This window comes from Diospyros lotus, chromosome 15 (assembly GCF_014633365.1).
Source record: "Diospyros lotus cultivar Yz01 chromosome 15, ASM1463336v1, whole genome shotgun sequence".
Classification (NCBI taxonomy): domain Eukaryota; kingdom Viridiplantae; phylum Streptophyta; class Magnoliopsida; order Ericales; family Ebenaceae; genus Diospyros; species Diospyros lotus.
This window is the reverse complement of record NC_068352.1, coordinates 16,699,990-16,723,480: the sequence shown is the minus strand read 5'-3', so window position 1 is coordinate 16,723,480 and position 23,491 is coordinate 16,699,990. Positions and strand designations below refer to the sequence as shown.

Below are 23,491 nucleotides of genomic sequence, written 5' to 3'. Positions count from 1 at the left end.
AAGATGAAGAGAGATAGACAGTTGATGGTCGTTGCAGTCATCATAAAAGTGGCAGCAGTTACCCTCACAAAGAAGATGACTGACAGACTCACTCTTCACCGAATCTCCGGTATTTATATATTCTAATTTCAAATGCATACATACAACCACACATCTTCTTACAGAAAAAATACATATTCTATGTATATGTGAATACATCTACTGAATGTATATGCACAAGTGTTCCCACTGTATGTATGTATTACATATATACATCACTCAACACAGACATGTATACACATATTATAACCAAAAAACAACCAAAACTTGGGTCTAATACCAATGTTGGAAATAATGAAACAAATAAATCATTAAATCTAACCAGACTTACCTGGTTGCACAACGGAGATAGGATCAACAGTTGAATTACTGTAAACAAGATCAGAATGGATCTTGTTTGTATCCACAGCCTAAGTGCCTTGTACATAGAGAGAGTTTTCTATCGAGAGAGTTTTTCCGATGCATGTATATTTTTTTCTTTATCATTCTAATAGATACACACGAGTAGACCATCTGCCCACTTTCTCCATGAATGGAGGGAGTGGTATTCAATTGCCGTAGCAGTTTTTTTCTTTTGCAATCTCTGTCCAGATTTGGATTTGGATCCGGATTGGTGCTGGATCCGGAACCCATGACGGGCGGATCTACCCGGGTACAACCTGGATTTACTTCAGTTTCTAGGGATGGGCTTCGAGCGAATTGATGACAGAGTAGATGGAAGGCGACTACAATGCTGAGGCAATGATGATACCATGGAATGACGACATCAATTGAGCTGAGAACAAAGGCAACTAAGATTTTCTACGGTGAAGAGAACAAAGGCGTTGGCGACTACAAATAAGGCGTTGGAGATTTTTTACGGTAGTAGAAAACAAAGGCGTTAGCGACTGCAACAGAGTAGATGCGATAAAGCAGATGCAATGGGGTTAGAGCAGAGCAGATGAAATAGATGCAATATGAGACGTTAGAGATGTTTTAGAGTTTTGATGTTTCAATCTGATACCAATTTGATACAAATTCAGGTATATCAAGAAACAAAGTACATAAACAACACACAATCAACAGTGGTCAAATAAATAATATGTTAGTGTCAATTCGGTGGGTTGTGAGTTCTATTCTTATTCTACATAAGAGGTAAAAGTCTAACCTGCGATTTACCTTTCATAACGTAATCAAATGCACGAACATCAAGAGCAACACAAGAACAATCATCTCAAGCATTTACTTTGAAAAACCCAAAAATAGGGATAAAAAACCACATGCAGAAAAAGAGATTTCTCACTATGAAGATTGAGATTACAAAGCATAAATGAAGATCCCAACGAGACTATAGAAAGAGAGTGATGAACTGAAAGAATTTTTATAAATTATATTATGTTTAATTAATTTTTTATTAATTTATTATTTATTTTTAATTAATAAGTCATGATCCGTGAATGATAGAAATTATATTTATGTTTATTCAAATCATTATGAAATTTGTATTTAATTTTAGATTAAATAACTATTTTTTATATGAAAAATTATATTTACAAAAAACCCTTATATTTTTTGTTTATTTATGCCTTGCTATTTTTTTGTTTTCATTTTGTATTATATTTGTTTTCTATTTTTATTTTTGTACAATCTAGCTAAATGTCTTCTTTTAAAAAAATCAAAGTAATTCAAGGACAAAGTCATGGTTGCTACTTTAAGTGATAGCTATAGTAGTGAACAAGAGGATGACACTTGAGAAAGAAGTCACTAACATGGCATCCATGGCTCTAGAGGAGAAGGTAAAATTTAAGATTGTGTTCTCTTTATTGTTTTTAAGTTATTTTTAGTTTTTAGTTTTTTAAAACAAAGAAAATGTATTTACTTTGTCATTGTTAAAAATGTATTTTCAAAAATAAGAAAAAAATTTATAAAGGAAACTTAAAACAATAAAATATTGTTGTGGTTATTTTTAACCAAAACAATCTCTAAATTCAAAACATAGAAAATATAATCCATTTTTCGATTTGAAAAAAGAAAAGTGAGAAAAAGAAAAGAAGGAAAAAAAGAAAAAAAATTATTCTTAAAATTTAAAAATAAGATTATATATTTATTTAAAATTTTAAAAATATAGTATATCTATATTATAATTAAAAATATAAGATAATATATAGTATATTATTAAGTATATTACACATATTATGTATAATAATATTTAATATAAATTATCATTAGATGTCAACAATTTATTAATCAAATTTATTATTTTATTTTAATAGTAAAATTTTATTAAAAATAGTTAATTTTATTATTTAATAATAAAATTTATTGAATAAAATATCATAAAATAATTTTTCGCAAAATTCTAAAGTAAACGCATTTTATAATTTTATGTTTTAAGAAATAATTTTTTAAAATGATAAAAAGAATACGTTTTTCATTTTCTGAAAACTAACTATCAAAATAGAAAATTGAAAATAAATTTAAAATTAAAAATGCAAAGAGAACGCAATCTAAGGCTTCTATCTCTAAACTTACTTATGCCACATGGTCCATAGCATCAGATTTGTCACTGCGAGCCTTACACTCGTAATATTAACACTACATTAAAGCCTCCGCAAGTTACGATAGTTCCACCACCATCTAACGAAAGTAACCTCATCAAGTTGTCATTGTCTTGATAACCTCAAACTTACTCCATGAGCGTTGTTCCTCAAGACTTTACATCTCTTACAACCTAAGAGCATCTCAAACCAATCTAACTCTTGGGTCTCATGATCTTACCCCACGAGTTCATACCTCACAACGTTTAACCACAATTCGAAAGATCTATCTTTTCGCAACAATGGGTCCACGTCCATCATGATTCACTTTGCTACCAAGCTCATTCCAAAGCTTAATCATCTTTCCTTCGATGGGTCACTCACCGATAGATATATCGGGCTTCATAAGAAAGAATAAGCTAAAGCTTATGCCTATCCATCTCTTAACGACCCAACTAGCATTGATCTCTCAATCCATACCCATCATGCTAAGTCTACCTCAGGTTTCGGCACCTGTCGTCCGGAGCACCTATTGCCACCCTCCAGGTGAATCGAGACCTCACATCTCCCCTTGCATACCCACGTATGCATACAGTCACTACACCCAGCTCGTCCTTTCAACACACCTTACTTAGGCTCCCAAGACTTTGGAATTTCAACCCGGGGTCTTTACATCACTTGCCACGCCTTTGCATGCTCGACATTCGAAGTTGGCATTACTTGTGTGCGTATAGCCCATGGATGTCAAGTTGCCACAAACTCATGGCCCTCGGCCCACATACCCGTTCATACCCCTCATTGAGTGACCTCCTCGCCTCCCAAACAAGGATCTTGTGACCCTAGGCGTCATCCTCGACCCCAAATATCACAACGAGGGTCTATTCACCTCTCATCTCCCGACCTTAGGCGCCCCACCTGGCCCCAAGCATCATAATGAGAGTTTAATTGGCCCCTCATCATCATTCACATGAATGGTCTCTTAGCTCTTCACAATAAAGACTACTAATCCTATGGCTTCCACACGCACGTCAACTCATGTCCAACTCATACATTCCCAATCTAAATCCCTTTAAATCTCAACTCGACTTGTTAGGGTTTTTCACCTCATTCTAGGCCTACTAGGGTTCATTTTCCATGCACCTATCCTATCTCAGGATAGACCTCACTTCATATCGAACTAGCTAGGGCCTACTCATACTCTAGGTACATTCCCTCTAAGATCATTGTAATGATACTCTCATATCGTATCATATACATATAGCAGGCATACATCATACACGATTGCCCTCAGAGTCCTTACTGCAAGTAACCTTACTCATTTCTTGGAGTTAGTCACATGGCTCGTTAACGACTTATCTCCTTAAGCTTCGAGCTAAATCCCACTTTAGCTCATTTTATCTCAAGCGCATAAGCCTTACTACACTTCAAAGGGAAAACTTCTATTCCCTCATACATGCTTGGCCAATCCCTAACATAGTGGCGTTCCACTAATCCCCTCCCGGATTAGTTATGCCCCATGCTCTCTTTGCCCCTTTATGACTCTTGTCCCGACTCAGTTTCGTGTCCTTACACGAGCCTCCACAATTTAATCTCAAGGAATTCCCATCCTCAGAACACTTAATATCACCCAAATTCCCACATTTGGGTTTCTCGACACCAACACCCACACTTAGGTTTTTGGTTCTTCATTGCCTCGACCCGTATACCTCTTACGATATATCATTTCGATCCATGGTATTTTCCTATTCCTATAACGGGAATATCCGAGCATACCATTCAAATCATCACAGGCCTCACCACATTGACCTAATCCTTAGGGTCCTCTGACCATATGTCTTTACTTTTGAGGTCATTAAATCAATCACACATCGCAACCTCGAAGTCACAAACCAATTGTTCCCAACCCCAACTCAATAGCTAGGACATTCCAACTTATATCCAAATCATGCAAGATATCCTCGACTCCAAATTTTGGCAATCGCTCACATCAATCACTTAACCGACCATACACAACACCTCAACACGCTAGCTCTCCCCACTCATACAGCTAGCCATGCTCTAATACCAACTATAACGACCTGCTCCCACCTACGGGCACTACTGATGAATAATCGACCGGATTACTCACACACAACACCAAACTAATGAAGAGATGGACTGTGTTTCATCAGGAAACATCCTAGGTGGGGACTAGGCTTTGTCCTTCCCTTCGCTCCACTCGAGGAGTAGGTCTCAAAATATAAAAAAGAAGCACAGCGGACAGGACCCGAAACTTGAGTGAGCTTCACCTTTCTTCAGCTCGCCTCACAACAAGCCAAAGGTGACCCAGGCACAAAATTAGAACAATAAACATCTACTGAGTACTGGGAATTTATGAGAAGTACCTCTTTGATCCTTACTTGATCGTAAACTTGGCTCCACTAAATAAGCCACTATCAACTAGAAGTCTAGACAATCAATTCTACATTATACCGATTACAACAAACGGGATACCATCCAGTGCCCAACAACATACACATTTACCCACAAGGACATATAACATACCACCACATGAATACATATAGGAGATAATACAATTTACAATGCGGCAACAATGCTAGTCACCACTTCAACCTCTGACATAATCCCTGCTTGCATCTGAACTTGCAACATCTACAACACGAGGTAAAACCTTATGAGTTACATTGACTTAATAAGGGTGCAAATGAGTGTAAACAAGATAATATATGAGATGCAATGACGAGTAAGTATGCATGAATGGCGAGGCATCATTGCCCTCCGAACCCATCTATTTACCCCTAGCATGCATCTAATCTCTCCCATGGCCATAGGACTCCACTAGACTACCTATAGAACATGCACAACACACAACTGCACACAACATATATTTAACCATATTACCGAACATTCGCATGGCCGCCACCATTGGGGCCGTCCCTTACCTGGCTCGAAGCCTCTCCTACCATGAGTACGAACTCCACCTGAACTCCGGGCTCTTCTAGGATCATCGTCTCCCCGATCAAACCTAGATGCCACACAGATCCCAACCAAATCAGAAATTAAACTAAGGCTTATATTTTTGCCACAAATCACAAAAAAAATCACCCATCAACAACTTCCAACTGACCCCAACCAAGGGTTTAATCCAACCAACAATTATACTACATTAACACGATTAATGCAAATAATTTGAAAAGCAAATATTAATTTACCTCAACTAATCTGGGGGAGAAAACCGGCCAAACGCCCACACCGGCGTTGCCTTCTTGACTACCATCATGTGCCCAAATCTCCAATTTTAAGCCTTTGGCAAGCTCCTCTAGTCTCGAAATAATTTTCAGACTTTTTCTCAAATTTTTTGAGATTTTTCAGTATTTTTCTCCCTTATTTTCAGATTTTATTTTATTTTATTTTTCTTTCCTTTTTCTATTTCTCTTTTTTTTTTCTTATTTTCTTCTCACTTCTTCTTCTTCATCTGTCTTCTTCTCCCGCCCGGCCACTGTTCACCTGCGCGCACCAGCGCCGCCAGCCACTCTGCTTCGCCTCTGCCGCCGCCGCCGACCGTTGCCACGCCACCGCCTCCATCAGCTGCAGCCATGGCGGCTCGCCCACGCATCTGGTCACCCTGCATCACCTTTGGCCATCGCAGCCAGGGGCGGAGCCAGCATAGGCCCAGTGCAGGCCATGGCCCTCACTGGGCCTTTGCCCTCCATTAATTTGGCCCACACTGGGCCTTGGCCCTCCATTAACCTTGGCCCTTCATTAATTTGGCCCTCACTGGGCCTTGGCCCTCCATTAATGATGAGAAAATTTTGATCGGCTTTGTGGTTTATACTAATTTTTAATATATTTATATTATTTATTATTTTTTTCTTTAAATAAATTTTGCCCTTACTGAAAATATCTTTTGGCTCCGCCCCTGACCGCAGCCATGGCCGCCTGCTTCGCTGCAAGTCTCCACAGCCACCATTGGCCGTCACTTAGCCACTGTGCGCCACCGCAGCCTTTCACGCCTCCACGGACGATACCATTGCAGTTGTTCCATCTTCGCTTGCTACTACCTCCATCGGCCATGGCCGCTGCACAGCCACGGCCGACGCCGCTGCTTGCTGCTCGACCCTCAGCCGGCCACCCTCACGGCCTCTCGCTTCTCTCGATCTCACTTCTCTCTCATGATCTCTCATTCTCCTCTGCTCTTTTTGCTTCACGGCCATTCTCTCAAATGAGAGAACCCAATTTCACATCCAATGCAGATAGGTCCCAAGCCATAATTATGTATATATAATTATTATACATTAAATCCTCAAAATCTCCATTAATTTCACTTAAGAAATTTTTAATGTCACTTGGAAATTTTATAAATCGTACTTGGACCCTTTATGGTTTTAATTTAAATACCATCAAGCCATTTAAATTCTTGATTTATCAAAAATTAATTATCCGTGCTTACTCGATAAGGGTTGATTTCAGCTCTACGCCTACACGGGACCTTTTCTCAGCCTAAAAACGCTTCAGCTTGACTTATTCATAAAACCAGGCCACCCTTCGGGCCCCTCTGACTTACCGGTAATTTCCCTGTTGGCCCTCACAAACATTAGATTCCACCAATAATTTAAGCTTATACAGTAGCTATACCGGAAACTATTCTCGATCTGACTTCTTTCAGCGTCATTATCCTCATCTCGAGACACTTGTCAATCTCATGCCCTCTTTCTTGGCATCCAAATCTTAGGGCATTTCTTGCTATTGATTCGGCAATTTGTTACTTTACTTCTCAAAACTACCCTTAGGGCTCACCGGACTGCTCATTATCCAAATTATCAAAATGCTCATCTCTTAAGGCACCATCATTTTATTTCCTGCCTCTTTCTTAAAGGCCACTCTTGGAATTTTATCTTATTTTCTAACACTAGTAACACAGGGTGTTACAAATGGTCAAAGGAAGATTTAAGAAAAATAGAAATGGACCATAGGGCAAGGTATTTAATTCTTAGTTCTTTAATGCCTAGTGAGTGTAAAAAATTATCTTCATGCTCTACATCTCATAAATTATGGAAAGAATTAGAGAGAATTCATAAAGAAATAAAATAATTCTAAAATGAGTTTTCTTATGTTTCAATATCAAAGATGTAAGTTATGGCTTAGTGAGAAAATTAGTAATTTGAATAGATGGTTCGAAAAAATCTCAAATATTTTTAGAATGCTAAGGAAAATGAATGAAAATGCTAAAGAGTATAATAAAAAGAAAACATTAGCATTCAAATGTGAGGAGAAAAAGAAAAGAAAAAGGAAGAAAAAGAGCCAAGAAATCAAAGAGAAATGTCATTTCCGCATGGGATATGGATGATTCTAATGAGTCATTCCAATCCAAACAAGGAAAAGACACATGTATGCTTTATGGCTATAGAAGAAGATGAAGAAGAGAAAGATAACTTAGAGTTAGAAGAATTACAAAAAGCATACAAAAAAGCATATATAAAATATATATCTATTAAGAAAGAAGTAAAAACAATCAAGAAGAATCATAAAGAAGAAAATGAAAAATTAAAGAGTGAAATAAAGAACTTAAAAGAAAAATCACAAGAACTCAAGAAAGAAAATGAAGATAAATTAAATGATCAATTAATTAATCTTGAAGAAGAAAATAAAATATTAAAAACTCAAAATAATAAACTATTAGTTGAAAAGAATGCAATAGAGAAAATTTTAGCCACATTAATTTCAAAGAAAAATTTAAAACCCAAACCAAGGTACAAAACATTAAGAGAGAATGAAAACAATCTAGATGGAGACCCCAAACTAAAAGAAACAACATAGTACAAATGTGGATACCCAAAGAGGTAATACAAATAATGAATGAGTTAGATCATAAAATTTTAAATGTTGTTTCTCGTCCATATACATCAAGAATAGTTAAATTATTTGATCCTAATGAAGAAAAATTCAAGGGACCCGTTTATAAATGGGTACCCAAACCTAAAACGTGATCTTATCAAATATGTAGATGAGCATGAGGACCATGATGAGAAACAAATTATATATGGATAGTGGATACTCATCGAACATGACTATTGGGAGAGATTTATAGATCTCACTCCCAAAGAAAGAATATATGTCACCTTCTTGAGATAATGCCTAATAGTAAAGAATGACAATATTCTTTTTGTGGCATAAAATATATATTAGGTTATGAAAATCCAAACCTAATCAAGGAAATTTTGATCTAGTTGTTAGGCTTTCTAAGAATGAAATATCAACCAATAAGCCTTTACAACTCTCACTTAGATTTATTTGGACCTCCACAAATTAGAAGTTTTGGTGAAAAATATTATGTATATGTTGTAGTAGATAATTTCTCTAGGATTACTTGGTTGTACTTTTGTTTTCAAATGATGAAAATTTCCAAATCTTTAGAAAGAAAGTTAAGAGAATTCAAAGAGAATAAGATGATAAAATTGTCTCTCTAAGACGAGGATGATTTAGGTATTTTTTTCAAGAATTATAAATCTATGCAAGATCATCCAATAGATCAAATAATTGGAGAACTAAGTCAAGGTGTAAGGACTAGTGCATCATTGCACTAATATTGTAACAATGTAGCATTCATATCTAATGATTGAGCCAACTTGCATGAATCAAGCCTTACAAGATGAATTTTTGATCAAAGTTGTGCAAGAAAAATGAAGATTGAAAATTAGTTTCAAAACCAAAAGATTTTTCTATAATTGGAACAAAATGAATTTTCAAGAATAAATTAGAAGGGAATTAGGGATAATAAATCCCTTTAGGTAGCTTACAATATTGAAGTGAAAAAAAATTTCTTGTGCAAATTTCGTTTCTACTCTTAAAAAAAAAAAAAAAAAAAATAATAATAATAATAATAATAATCATAATAATAATCATAATAATCATAATCATAATCATCATAATCATAATCATAATCATAATAATAATAATAATAATAATAATAATAATAATAATGATCATAATACTAATACTAATACTAATACTAATAGAGGGTCGACCCAAATAAGGTCAAACCTTTATCTTGTTCGTGCATCGGCATCCCTCTCCCTCAAATCTCTTTGTTTTCTCTAGTATTAGACCACCGGTTGTCGCCGTCGTTCGCTCTTCCTCCTCTCACCCGATTACCCTTTTCTTTCTCACTCTTCCGTTCCCTCTTTCGTTGCTAGGGTTGTTTTCATTTGTTGTCGCCACCGTCATCACCTTTATTCTTCTTGCGTCGTCATCACCTCTCCGTCGTCTCACCAATCGATTCCATGGTGAGTTCTTATTTTCAATGCCTCTTGTTCATCTATTTGTTTTCTTAGTATCCTGATCGGACATTTGTTTGCTTTCCCTCTATGATCTTCCTCCTTCATTCGAAGCTGCCGTAACTTGGGGTCATCATGTTATTCTCACCAGGAAAGAAAAACGAGTAGTTTACGCTTTAGTAACAACTGTTTCATGTCTTATATTTCGTAGATCTCTCCGAAGTTTCATTCTAGTCTTCGAAGTTAGTTTGAATCAACGCCTATCTAGTTTTTTGAGGTAGGTTTGATTCACCTAGAGCGATTTGCCTACTTCTTTCATGGTTACTCAGATATATCATCTGAACAGTAGTGTCAGATCTAGTTGAATGAGATGTTGATCTAATATGTAGGGGTCAGATCTAGATGAGCGAGGTGCTGATCTGAGCATTGGTAACACGGATCTAAGCAGCAGTGGTCAGCCTTTCATCCCCCGTTTCATCCATCCATTGCCCACAGTCGTTCGTCAACGGCTTACTCACCAGCCAAAAAATAAAAATAAAAATAAAAATAAAAAACTAGAAGATCATGTTAGGACCCAGTTCTCTGTGCGGTGCTTGCAAAATATTAAGAAGAAAATGTACTCAATCATGCGTCTTTGCCCCTTTCTTCTACCATGAAGAATGATCTTATAATTTTGTAGCTATCCATAAGGTTTTTGGTGCCAGTAATGCCTAAAAGCTCCTAGCCCAGCTTCCAGTTGGTGATTGTTATGGAGCTGTCGCTACACTCTTGTATGAACCTCAAGCTAGGCTTCAAGATCCTATATATGGTTATGTATCTTACATTTTTGCTCTCCAATAGCAAGTCGTCGGTCTTCAATTTTATCTAGCTTTATTGGAGCAATTACTATTTGAAAACCCTCTCAATGTTCAAAATTGGTTTCACCCAGAAACCAATTCAAACCCATATTATGACAATGGATATTTCCTTGTGGATAATCCAAACCCTATTTGAAATTTTGAAAACCCACTCATTCAAGAAGAGAATGTATCATTTCCTTATTTTCAATAGGTTAGTTTGCAACCTTACCCAGTCGAAACTAGCAGCAATCAGTGGCCATTCCTAGATGACATCGATGAACTTGGATTCGTCATGTTCGACAACCAACATCAACACTGAGCATTGGCGAAATCCAAAGCAATCAACACGGATCACTTAGATTACTGCTTTGTAGATTTTGTAATGCTACTATACCCATTGACTATTTTATGATTGCTTTCTTTATAGATATATATTCTATGTTGTGTAATCTTGAATCTATGGTTGGAATGGTTAGAGTGAAATTCCATGATGGGTATGATGTACTGTTTTTGGTACTTAACATTGCATCTATATTTTCAGTACTCTTTGTTTATTATCCATCATATTGTGGATTATGCTTGATTCATGTCTCTCATGGACTGTATTGTTTAAAATTTTATTTTCTTCGTTAACAATATCTTTTTGATTTTAACAAAAAGGGGGAGAAGAATAAGATATTATGAGATGAAAGATTGTATGTATGAGAGTATGAATTGTATATTATTTTTGTATAGGGGAAGAAAAATGTATTATGATATTTTTTTTCGTGTATGTGAGGAAATAGTATATCTGAGAGATAGGACATCAAGCAGGTGCAATCAAGACAATCAGATTTGGCAATCAAGTTGGTTTTTAAAACTCTTAAAAATTATTTTATCTATTAAGCTATATCCAAAACATTTTTATGTTATTAATATTTTTGAAATTGAGAGTTTATAATATAAAATTAAGGGGGACTTTAAATTTTTTTTATCACATTAATCACCTCATAAATTATTTTTTTGTCATCATTAAAAAGGGGGAGAATGTTGGGCCAACTTGCTCATATTAATTAAGTTTTGATGATTAACAAAAATATTTTTATGATATAAATGTATTTTTTTCTCATATAAAAAAATAAATTTATTTTGAATTAAAAGTGGGTAGAAAGAGTAAATTTATTTTGAATTAAAGGTGGATTGTTTTTAAACATGTTTCCTTCTTTTGATAATTTATGTTTCAAAAGTTTATGTTTGAATTTTCATTTATTGATAATGCTTTTATTACTTATGTAAAAAGTATATCTATTTTGAATTAAAGAAGAATTACTTTTAGACATGTTTTTTTTTCTCATATAAAAAGTAAATTTATTTTGAATCAAAGAGAATTGGTTTTAAACATGTTTTCTCTTACTCATGCAAAAAATAAATTTATTTTGAATTAAAGGAGATTGTTTTTAGACATGTTTTCTTGTTTTAATTATTTATGTCTCAAAAATTTATATTTAAATGTTCAAATCTTAATTTCTCATATAAAAAGTAAATTTATTTTGAATTAAAGGTTAAACATGTTTTCTTATTATTTGAAAAAGTCTAAACATATTTTGAATTTTAAACTTCATATTAATCATTTCTTTAGTGGCTAAAATGCTTATAAATACCCCCCAAACTCATTTTTTGAGCATCCAAGTACATCTATTGCACATATTGCACATCCAAAGCTCCCAAAAGCTCACAACCTAATTTTCGAGTATTCCAAGGCTCTCAAAGATTTATTATTCATCCACTGAAGAGCCACAAGTCAAGAGGAGAAAAGTTATTAAGTCTTCTACGACAAATCCAAATTTCTCCATTTGAGATTATAAATTTATTTATTTAAATATTATTATCTTGTATAATTTGTTCTTAATTGCTTATTTGTATCCAAATGTGGATAAATTATTTGTAAACATTTAAATTATTATTGAGGATTGTATAGGCTTCCTAGATCCGTTAAAATCTAGGTGAATCTAATTTCCAAGGTAAGTTAGGGAGAAAACCTTGGTGTAGTGGTTACTTAGAGCCCATTGTAATCTAAGTGTGTATCTAGTTTCCAAGATGAGCTAGTGTGGAAACCTTGGTGATTTTGATTTAGTGGAATCCCAAGGGTGGTTAGACATTGAGAGAGTGGATTAGGTGTGTGTGGAAACACCGAACCACTATAAATTGTGTTGTGCCTCATTGTATTTATTTTTGTTATATCTTGTGACTTACATTTATTATTAATATCAAGTACAATTTATTATATTTATCAAATATATATTTTTCAATAAAATCATTAATCAATAATATTTATTAAAATTAAGAAAAATTTTAATCACTCAATTCGCCCCCCTCTTGACTGGCCATACCCTAAGGGACCAACACTAACGTTGGGCTTATATGTGAATAATTATGTATTGCGAACTGTCAAATAATGTTAAGACCAATTAAAAGTGATCTATTAAGTTTTGGGCTATTTGAGCTTTAATGGATCTGATAAGGTGTGAGATTTTAATGTGTAGAGACTTAAAGAGTAATTTCTATTTTCTTGATGGGCTGAAATAAAAATACCAAAAGATAACAACGGTTATGGTCCCTAGATCTTACGAATGATTCAAGTGTTTCTATATCTTATCGTCATAGACAGGTTGCAAAAAGAAATCTAAAGAGTTCTCTTAAAAATCGTATTGATCTTGAAGGCTAACTGCACAGTTCTAAAGAGAATAATCTTTATGGATTCAGGTATGCTTCCGCCTATTATTTTATTTATTTTTGGTGGTTTGACATGAATGTTCTTGGGATTTGGGAGATAGTTTTCACAAAGGTTTATTTCTCTACAATAAATTGTATCAGAGCCCTTTTCATGTTGAATAATTGAGAATCGTATTTTTTGATCCATGATTTAATTTTGCTATTATGGTATTTGAGAATTTGGAAACACCAATTTTAAAGAAAAAAAGCGACTGCCATTTAGCCACAGCATAAAGAGAAAAAAAAAAAAAAAAGTCGTGACCATCTGGCCGCAGCATCAAGGAAAAGCTATAGCCAGTGGCCGCAACACTAAGGAAAGCCGCGGCCAGTGACCTCGGCATTGAGAAGAGCACCAACCATCTGGTCACAACATTCAACCAGAGGCGACCCTAACGATTGCCTCTCTCCCTAAGGAATGAAACCCCTAGGGTTTCTAGACACGGGCCCATGAGGCCCGTGAAGGTTTGGGCTACAGGCTAAGCCTGCAATAATTTAGTAAATTAATTAATTAAATTTAGTAAATTAAAATATTTTTTTAATTATTTTAATTAAGAGATTATTTTTGGTGTAATCTTAAATTTGGATATTAGCAAGGTTTTATATATATATATATTGAGATAAATTAATTGAAACAACATATCGCCAAAGTAATCTCTCTTGTGAAAATTAATTTGTCTTGAAATATAAATGGTGGTCATGTAACTTATGTGAATATTTATTGGCCCAAATGAAGGTAAATGTTTAACAGAATTGCATGTGCATCTATGATAATAAATGCGTGATAATTGTTCAATTTTACATGTGATCAATAAATCGACGCAAATGAAGATTTATTGTTTGATATGTTATTATTATCAGTGTTTGATTACTACACCAAGATGCCACTTACAATTTAATATTTTGTCCAAAGACAAAATTATTAATAGAGTGCCCGATATCTTGAGATGGGATTTGCCTTTATTTGAATTTATTTTTGTTTTGAGACTTATATGAGCTTGTTTTGCTTGTTGTTCTCTGTTCAGAAATCACTTATGCTAATATCACCGCCATCATCAATTCTATTCCTATGTTAAATGGTTTTAACTTCAAGTCAGGGTAAGAGAACCTCAAGATAGTTCTCGGAGTCATGGATCTTGACCTTGTGATAAGGGTTGATTCTCTTGCACCTCTTACGGATACGAGTACCTCTCATCAAATGAGAGAGATAGAAAAGTGGGAGAGGTCGAATTGCATGTGCATGATGATCATGAAGAAGGCCATTCTAGAAGCATTCAGGGGCACAATATCTGACAAGATTACTACTACTGAGGATTTCCTTGCGAACATTGAAAAGAGGTTTGCCAAGAATGAAAAGGCTAAAATTGGTACACTCTTGAAGAGCCTAATTTCAATGAGGTGTAGGGGCAAAGGAAATATTAGGGAATACATCATGGAGATGTCTCATCTTGCTTTTAAGTTGAAAGCACTTAAGGTTGAACTCTCGGAGGAATTGCTAGTGCATTTGGTTTTGATTTCACTTCCAACACAGTTTAACTAGTTTAAGGTGAGCTACAACTGTCAGAAAGAAACTTGGTCTTTGAAATAGCTTATCTCACACTGTCGACGTTCAGATTTTGCCGACCATGATTCATAGGCCTGCAATGAATGAAACCAGCCCAATATGCAAAAGGAAAGAACAAAATAGAAAGGACACAAGGAATTTTTACGTGGTTCGGCCAGAACGGTGCCTACTCCATGACTATACTCTAGGTATATCGATAGAGTGACAGTATATGATTATTCGGCAGCTTTATTGTCTATGCGAGCTGAAGGATTTCGACTAGCGAGCTGGACGGTTAGGCTAGCGGGCTAGAAGCATTGTTGGAAGCTCGTTATGTATTTCGTTGAGAGCTCGTTAAAAGCCTTGCTGGGAGCTTTCTTGGAGCTCGTTTGGTTCCGCGATATGAGCTCGAATTTTAGCAATGTACGAGCTTGTCCTGACGAGTTTACTTGGGCCGGCCTACTGGACTGAGTCTAGCTCATAAGAGGTGGTGCGGGAAATATGTATAACACATACTGTGTTTAGGAAGAGGAAAGACTAAAGCAAGATAAGGTAGATAATGCTTACTTGGCCTCAACCTCTAAGGACAAAGCAAGGAAAAGGAAGAAGGATACAGAAGCTGCAGGTACAACACCTTACAAGAAACAACAAAAGAAATCGACTAACTCAATTGGTAAGGGTTGTTTCTTTTATGGAGCTGAAGGGCATCAGAAGAAGCATTACATCAACTATCACGCATGGTGTGCTAAGAAATGTATGCTTCTTAATTTGGTTTGTTCTGAGGTTAATTTAACTTCAGTACCAAGACATGTCGTGGATAGATTTTGGTGCAACAACTCATATCAGTGTGTCTATGCAGGGTTGTTTGAGTTGCTGAAAGCCAAATCACTACAAAAACAATCAGCATTTAGCGGCAGTTTTTTTTGCATTTAGCGACGGTTTTTAACCATCGTTAAGTATTTTAGCAGCGGTTTTTAAAAACCGTCGCAAAAAAACATGTTTTACTGAATTTTGCGACGGTTTTTTGAAATCGCCGCAAAATTTTAAAGAAACCACCGCATAAATCATATTTTGCGGCGGTTTCAAAACCGTCGCAAAATACCATGTTTTGCGGCGGTTTTTAGAACCGTTGCAAAAAAATCGCCATAAAAAATCAATTTTTTTGTAGTGAATGATACTGAAAGATACATCTATGTGGGCGATGGCCAGATGGTTCAAGTTGAGACAATAGGAAAATTTAGATTATTGTTAAGGACTAGATTTTATTTGGATCTTGATTAAACATTTATTGTGCTGTCTTTTAGATGGAATTTGATTTCTGTTTCTGCTTTGGATAAATCTGGTTATTCTTGATCATTTAGAAATGAAAAATTTAATTTGTTTCATGATTCAAAATTAGTTGGTTTTGGTTCTTTGTCAGACTACGATAATATTTATTTAATTGATACAATTACTTCATATAATGAATCCTTACAATTAAGTACATGAGGTGTAAAGATAAAATTAACCACTGAGAATTCGACTACGTTATGGCACAAGAGATTAGGTCATATCTCAAGACAGAGAATAAAGAGACTTGTGCCAGAAGAAATTCTAGATCACTTAGATTTCACAAATTTTGATGTTTGTGTTAACTGTATAAAGGGAAAACAAACCAATGAAAGGAGATTTGAAGCCAATAGGACTATGGACGTCTTAGAACTTATACATACAAATATTTATGGGACATTCCCTATGGTTGCTTGGAATGGTCAACAATATTTCATAATGATCATGGACGATTTTTCTAGATATGGCTACATATATCTCATTCATGAAAAGTCATAATCACTGAACGTGTTAAAAAATTATAAGGCTGAAGTTGAGAACCAACTTAACAAAAAAATCAAAAGTGTCAGATCTGATCATGGTGGTTAGTATTATGGAAGATATGACGGTTTAGGTGAACAACATCCAGGTCCGTTTGTTAAGTTCCTAGAGGAATGCGGTATCGTCCCACAATACACCATGCCAAGTTCGCCCACTATGAATGGTGTTGCTAAAAGACGAAACAGGACACTTAAGGACATGGTGAAGAGTATGATTAGTCATTCTACCTTATCGAAATCACTCTGAGGAGAAGCACTTAAGACTGCAACATATATCCTTAACAGAGTTCCAACTAAAACGACTGCCAAAATCCCTTATTAACTTTGGACAGGTAGGAAGCCTAGTCTAAAGCACTTGCATATTTGGGGATGTCCAGCTGAGGCTAGGCCTTATAGGTTGAATGAAACGAATTTGGACTCAAGGATAATGAGTTGCTATTTTATTGGATACTCTAAAAGATCCAAGGGGTACAAGTTTTATGATCTCATGACTAGGTCGATTTTTGAGTCTGGAAAGCTCAATTTTTTTAGGATGTCGAGTTTTCTAGGGGAGATGTAGGTAGGGACATTGTTTTTGAAGAGGAATAATATTCCCATATGTGTGTATTGGTATTGATTAGGACTTCATTCCAGACCTTATTCAAGACACAACAGATCAAGACCATGTCGGAGAACCATCCATTCAAGAAATTGTTCCAAAAGAACAAACTTTAACACCTTAAGAACCCATGCCATTAAGAAGATCCACTAAAGAGAAGAGAAGTGCAGTGCCGGATGACTACATTGTATTTTTTTAAGAACATGAGATGGAGATTGGAGTGATGGAAGATGATCTTATCAACTTTCATCAAGTCATGGAAAGTTCTAACTCTCAAAGTGGATTGATGCCATGAATGAGGAGATTAAGTCCATAAAGGACAATGACATGTGGGATCTTGTCCCATTGCCAGAAGGTGCAAAACCCATTGGTTGCAAATGGATATTTAAGACTAACAGGGGTTTGAAAGGCAATGTGGAAAGGTACAAGGCTCGTCTTGTCGCAAAGGGCTTTACACAGAAAGAAGGCATCGACTATAAAGAGACTTTCTCTCTAATCTCTTCGAAAGACTCTTTCAGGATTATAATAGTATTGGTGGCGCATTTCAATATTGAGTTACACTAGATGGATGTGAAGACAACATTTCTCATTGTTAACATTGATGAGACGATTTATATAGTGTAGCCAGAAAACTTTGTGTTAGGAGACCCAAAGAATATGGTTTGCAAACTTAAGAAATCTAGTTGTGGACTCAAGCAAGCATCTCAACAATGGTATTTCAAGTTTCATCAAGTGATCATCTCATTTGGTTTTGAGATGAATTTGGTCGATGATTGTATATACCATAAGTTTTGTGGGAGCAAACATATTTTTCTGGTTTTATATGTCGATGACATCTTGCTTGCCAATAACGATATAAGCTTATTGCACGAAACCAAGAGATTTCTATCTAAGAATTTTGAGATAAAAGATCTTGGTGACGCCTCTTTTATATTGGGCATTCAAATACACTAGGGTCGTTTTCGGGGATTCTTAGATTATGACAAAAGCGCTACACCGAAAAGTTTCTCAAAAGGTATGGCATGCAAAATTGCAAACCAGGTGATACCTCTGTGACTAAGGGAGACAAGGTTAGTCTCAATTAGTGCCCTAAGAATGATTTTGAAGAAAGATTCCCTATGCCTCAGCAGTAGGGAGTCTAATGTATGCTCAAGTTTATATGAGTTCAGATATTACGTATGTTACTGGGATGTTGGGCATATATTTAAACAATCCAAGAGTAAACTATTGAAAAGCAGCTAAAGTGGTCTTGTGATACTTATAGAGAATAAAAGACTACATGCTCACGTATCGGAGGTCGAGTCAGTTTGAGATTGTTGGGTATACTGACTTTGATTTTGATGGATGCTAAGATAGTATGAAATCTACGTCGGGCTATATTTACCTACTTGTTGGAGATGTTGTCTCCTGGAAGAGTGTTAAGCAATTAATTATAGCCTCTTCTACTATGGAAACATAATTCATATCATGGTATGAGGTATCCAATCATGGAATATGGCTGTAGAATTTTATCACGAGATTGCACATAATGGATGGTGTTGAAAGACCACTCAAATTATTTTGTGACAATAAGTTAGCAGTTCTGTATTCCAACAACAACAGGAGCTCGATGAAGTCAAAGCATATAGATCTCAAGTTCCTAGTTGTTAAAGAAAGAGTTCAGAGTGGACAATTGTCTATAGAGCACATCGGAACAAACTCCATGGTTACGGATCCGCTTACGAAGGGATTGCCACCCAAAGTGTTTCATGAGCACACTGCTCGTATGGGTGTCATGTCAATTAAAGATATTCAAGTTTAGTGGGAGTTTGTAATTTTAGATACTTTTATGATATAAATATATTTTCAGTTATTTCAATTTATGGATATGTTGAGGTTATTTTTTGTAGAAATGAAATTTTGGTTTATTTACACTTTGATTTTGGTATGGTTTGATCTCACTAAGGTTTAAGGGTGGACTAGTTGGAAATAGGCATGTTAAGATCATATTACATGAAATTTCCATGCTACACATACACATCATGATCCATGTCATTTAGTTGTATCGACATATGTGACCATTGATGGGTTGAGTTATGACAATTGTAACAAAGGTCGCTTTGATCCTATGTTGATATGATTGATAGATGGGATTGGTTATAGATGCATTTCGGTAATGACAACAAGTTGAGTTCATTCAGTTATTTTTGTAAAGCATAATTATGAGGTTACACATACGACCCAAGTGGGAGATTGTTGGATCTTTAATCCAACGTTGGGCATATATGTGAATAATTATGCATAGCGGACTATCAAATAATGTTAAACTCAATTAAAAGTGATCTATTAAGTTTTGTACTATTGGGGCTTTAATATATCTGATAGGGCATGAGCTTTTAATGTATAGATACTTAAAGGGTAATTTCTATTTTTTTGATGGGCTGAAATAGAATCACTAAAAGATAATAGGGAAGTTATCTATATATAAATAACGGTTATGGTCCCCGAATCATACAAATGATTCTACTGGTTATGTATCCCATTATCAAAGACAGGTTGCAAAGAGAAACCTAAAGGGTTCTCTTAAAAATCGTATTGATTTAAAAGGCTAATTGCACAGCTCTAGAGAGAATAATCTTTATGGATTTAGTTATGTTTCTGCCTATTATTTTATTTATTCTTGATAGTTTGACATGAATGTTCTTGAAATTTGAATTATAGTTTTCACAAAAATTTATTTCTCTACAACATATCATGTTTTTTTATGAATAGTCTTTAGATTTATCTTAATTGAAGTGTATTTTGACTTAGGGATGGCAATTGCAACTAAAATCGTGGGGAACCAAACCGAAACCGAACTGATCAACGTGGTTAAAAATTGTTTGACTGGGTAATGATTTGGTTTGAGAAAAAATCGAACATTGTTTGAATGGGTATGGTTTGGCTATGGTTTTCATTAAATCTAAACCAAAACCCGAATCGAATGTGTGGGTAATCAAATCAAACCGAATTGAATATACATATATAGATATAATATATATATTTATTTAATATATTATATATACACATAATATATAAATTGACTAATACATTTTTTTATAAGTATTTTAACTAATGCATTACAAATATATAAAATAATTAACATTTATCAATCAAATTATTTTATTTTTATCAATCAAATAATTATTAATAAAAATAACTAATTAAATATTTTAAAAAAATAAAACCTGGCGGGAGATTCTAGATCAAACTAAAAAATCATGGTTAAAAGCGAAACCGACCGAATGATTTGGTTATGATTTTTAATTTTTAAAATAAATGAGTAATGATTTGATTTTGATTTTAGTAGCTTAAGTTTGATCTAGTTATGATTTTGATAAGAATTAAAATCTAACCGAACCATTGTCAACCCTATTTCGACTTATATCTCCTACTTCATTTGGGTTTCCCAACCTTTTGCTATCTTGGTTTCTCCTTAGATAGTTTTGACCAAAGTTCTATTCCATTATGGAGTAAACTTTGACTTAGCTTAGGTAAAAGGATCAATTGTGGTCAAACTCAAACTCTTGAATGATTTGATGCTAACTAATGGCATGGCCTAATGCCTTAGTTTATTGTGCTAGCGTATCGCGCCTAATCACAGCCTATTTCCTTGGGCATCATTACTTGGGTGTGCCAAACTTGTTAATATTATGTCTACGCATGATATGTGCGCAGCGTTGGCTTGATTTTGATGATCAGTTTTGTTACACAAAAATTTAATAAGTATTATTTAAGTATTTTGGTCTTCAAGGTCTTAAAACATTACTTTGAATAATTCTTGAAAATGTTCTAAACTTATATTTTAAGTCCTGTTTCAAAATGAAAGTGTCATCATATCATCAGAGCCAGTCTTGGGCCAGCCTACAGCTCGGGCCTACAATTGAGGGGGGTTTAATTTTTTTTTAATGTCTATGTATATATATGTATAAAAAATTAATAAAAGAAGCTGTCGTCCGTACCTAAATATATACTTTTTATTTTTTAATACAATGTTTACAAAGTGGGGTACTCTTTTTCCTTCATTTGAGATTTTGTCCCATTGAATTTTTCCCAAATAAGGTTTTAATGAGATCCCAAAGTATTATTCATTATCTTTTGTAAATTATTATAATTTTAATAAAATTAATTAATTAATAATTTTTATTTTTTTATTTAATTTATATAAATGGGCACACTTGAAAATTTGTGTCCTGCGCCTTAGAAAACCCAAGACCGACTCTAGTCATCATCAAGCTACTCCAAGCTACATAATTTGTGATCATTAAGGCTGCGTTCTCTTTATTTTTTAATTTTTAATTTTGAATTTTGAATTCATTTTCAATTTTCTGTTTTGGTAGTCTACTTTTAGAAAATTGAAAACGTGTTCTTTTTATCATTTTGAAAAACTATTTTTCAAAACAGAAAATTAGAAAATGTGTTCTCTTTGAAATTTTGAAAATATTTTTTTAATAATATTTTATTCAATAAATTTGATTATTAAGTAAATTATAAATATTTAATGTTAATATATCATTAAAAAAATATATTTTAAAGTTAATGAATTTTATAATATTTTTACTCATTCCAATAATAAAATATGAAGAAATAAATAAATAAATATGTTTTGAGTTTTGAGTTTGTTTTGAATAAAAACACTCAAAACAACTTTTTGATATTTTGAGTTTTCTTTACAATTTTTTTTTTATTTTCAAAAATGCATTTTTAAAAACAGCAAAGAGAATGCGTTTTCATTTTTTTAGAAAATTAAAAACTAAAAATGACTTAAAAACAGTAAAGAGAACGCAACCTAAATTTTTAAGATTTTGAACATGACAAACTAAGTGTTTTCGACAAAGTTTTTAATCTTAAACACAACTCTCCCTCCCGTCTAATTTCTATGCCTCAAGCACCCCTTGCCACTCTCTCTAATTTGCTACCACGTGTAATTTATGATTTTTAGTTGAGGCGATGTGGGAGTCGATTGGCAATCTCATAAAAATTGTTTTTATATATTGCAACGTAAAATATTTTTATATTTATTTTAATATAAAAATAAGTATCTTAAACAAAATTATTGTTTTAATTTTTATTCTTGAATATTTTCTATACTTGCTTTTTTAAAAAAATATATTAAATTATTGTGTCAGTTTCAGTTGTATGCGATTTTATTCATTAGTTCTATTTTTGCTAAAAGATTTTTTTAAAAAAAATTAAAGTGTAAGGTATGTGTTAGTATATATTACTTATTTTTGTTTAAAAATAACAAGGAAGTCAAAACTGTCATTTTCAGTGATAGGACATACTGTTACCATTATTTTTAAATAAAAATATAATAATTTGAAAACTCAAAATTAAAAATTAAAAAAATACCCTTATATTGTTTGCTGAGTTGAGGAGGCCATTGCATCAGAAGTAAAAAATGCCCTTATATTGTATTAAATTGAGATGAGATGCCCAGAGTGAGGAACAGAAAGTATTCATCAAATCAATAAGTCCTAAATTGAAAAATGGCCATTTCACAAAATCACAACTCATTTATGATTTAATAATTTTAAAAATATTATAAAAGGATTTAATTTAAATTTATAGAAAATTTTTATGTTGTCTCCGTCGAATAATTTAAAATTTATCTAAAGAACAAATTGAGAAAAAAAGAGAGAGAGTCGTGTACCTCATGGGGGTAAGACTCACATACTCATCTTTACTAGCTTGTGTCGGACAACACAATATAAATATTGTCGATGTGAGTAACATATTATCTCTGTGGGTTTTTATTTGATAAACTATTTTAATTAAAGTATTTTTGTACATTAATCTATATTTATGAACGTAGTAATTAGGGCTGGATTCAGAAATCTATGTGTTGTTACACGATTACAACAATAAATTTATAAAATGGGAAACCACCGATGGATGACCCTCGTATGGCGTATCTGAGCGATGAGTGAGTCTCCCGGGGTAATGTGGCAGCGATGGGTGAGTCTCGCAGAGCGTTTTCGAGCGATGGATGACCTATTAGAGAATAAATCGGTTAGGAGCGCGGGCGAAAGTCCCCGCGCGGACCCT

The 23,491-nt window shown here is 34.1% G+C and overlaps 1 protein-coding gene across 1 annotated transcript; it reads left to right on the top strand.

Moving 5' to 3' along the window:
* The first annotated feature begins 14,545 nt into the window (after positions 1–14,545).
* On the top strand, positions 14,546–14,956 carry LOC127791605 (uncharacterized). Its single transcript, XM_052321590.1, has one exon. It carries the CDS (start codon positions 14,546–14,548, stop codon positions 14,954–14,956), a length of 411 nt encoding a protein of 136 aa, XP_052177550.1.
* The last annotated feature ends 8,535 nt before the right edge of the window (positions 14,957–23,491 follow it).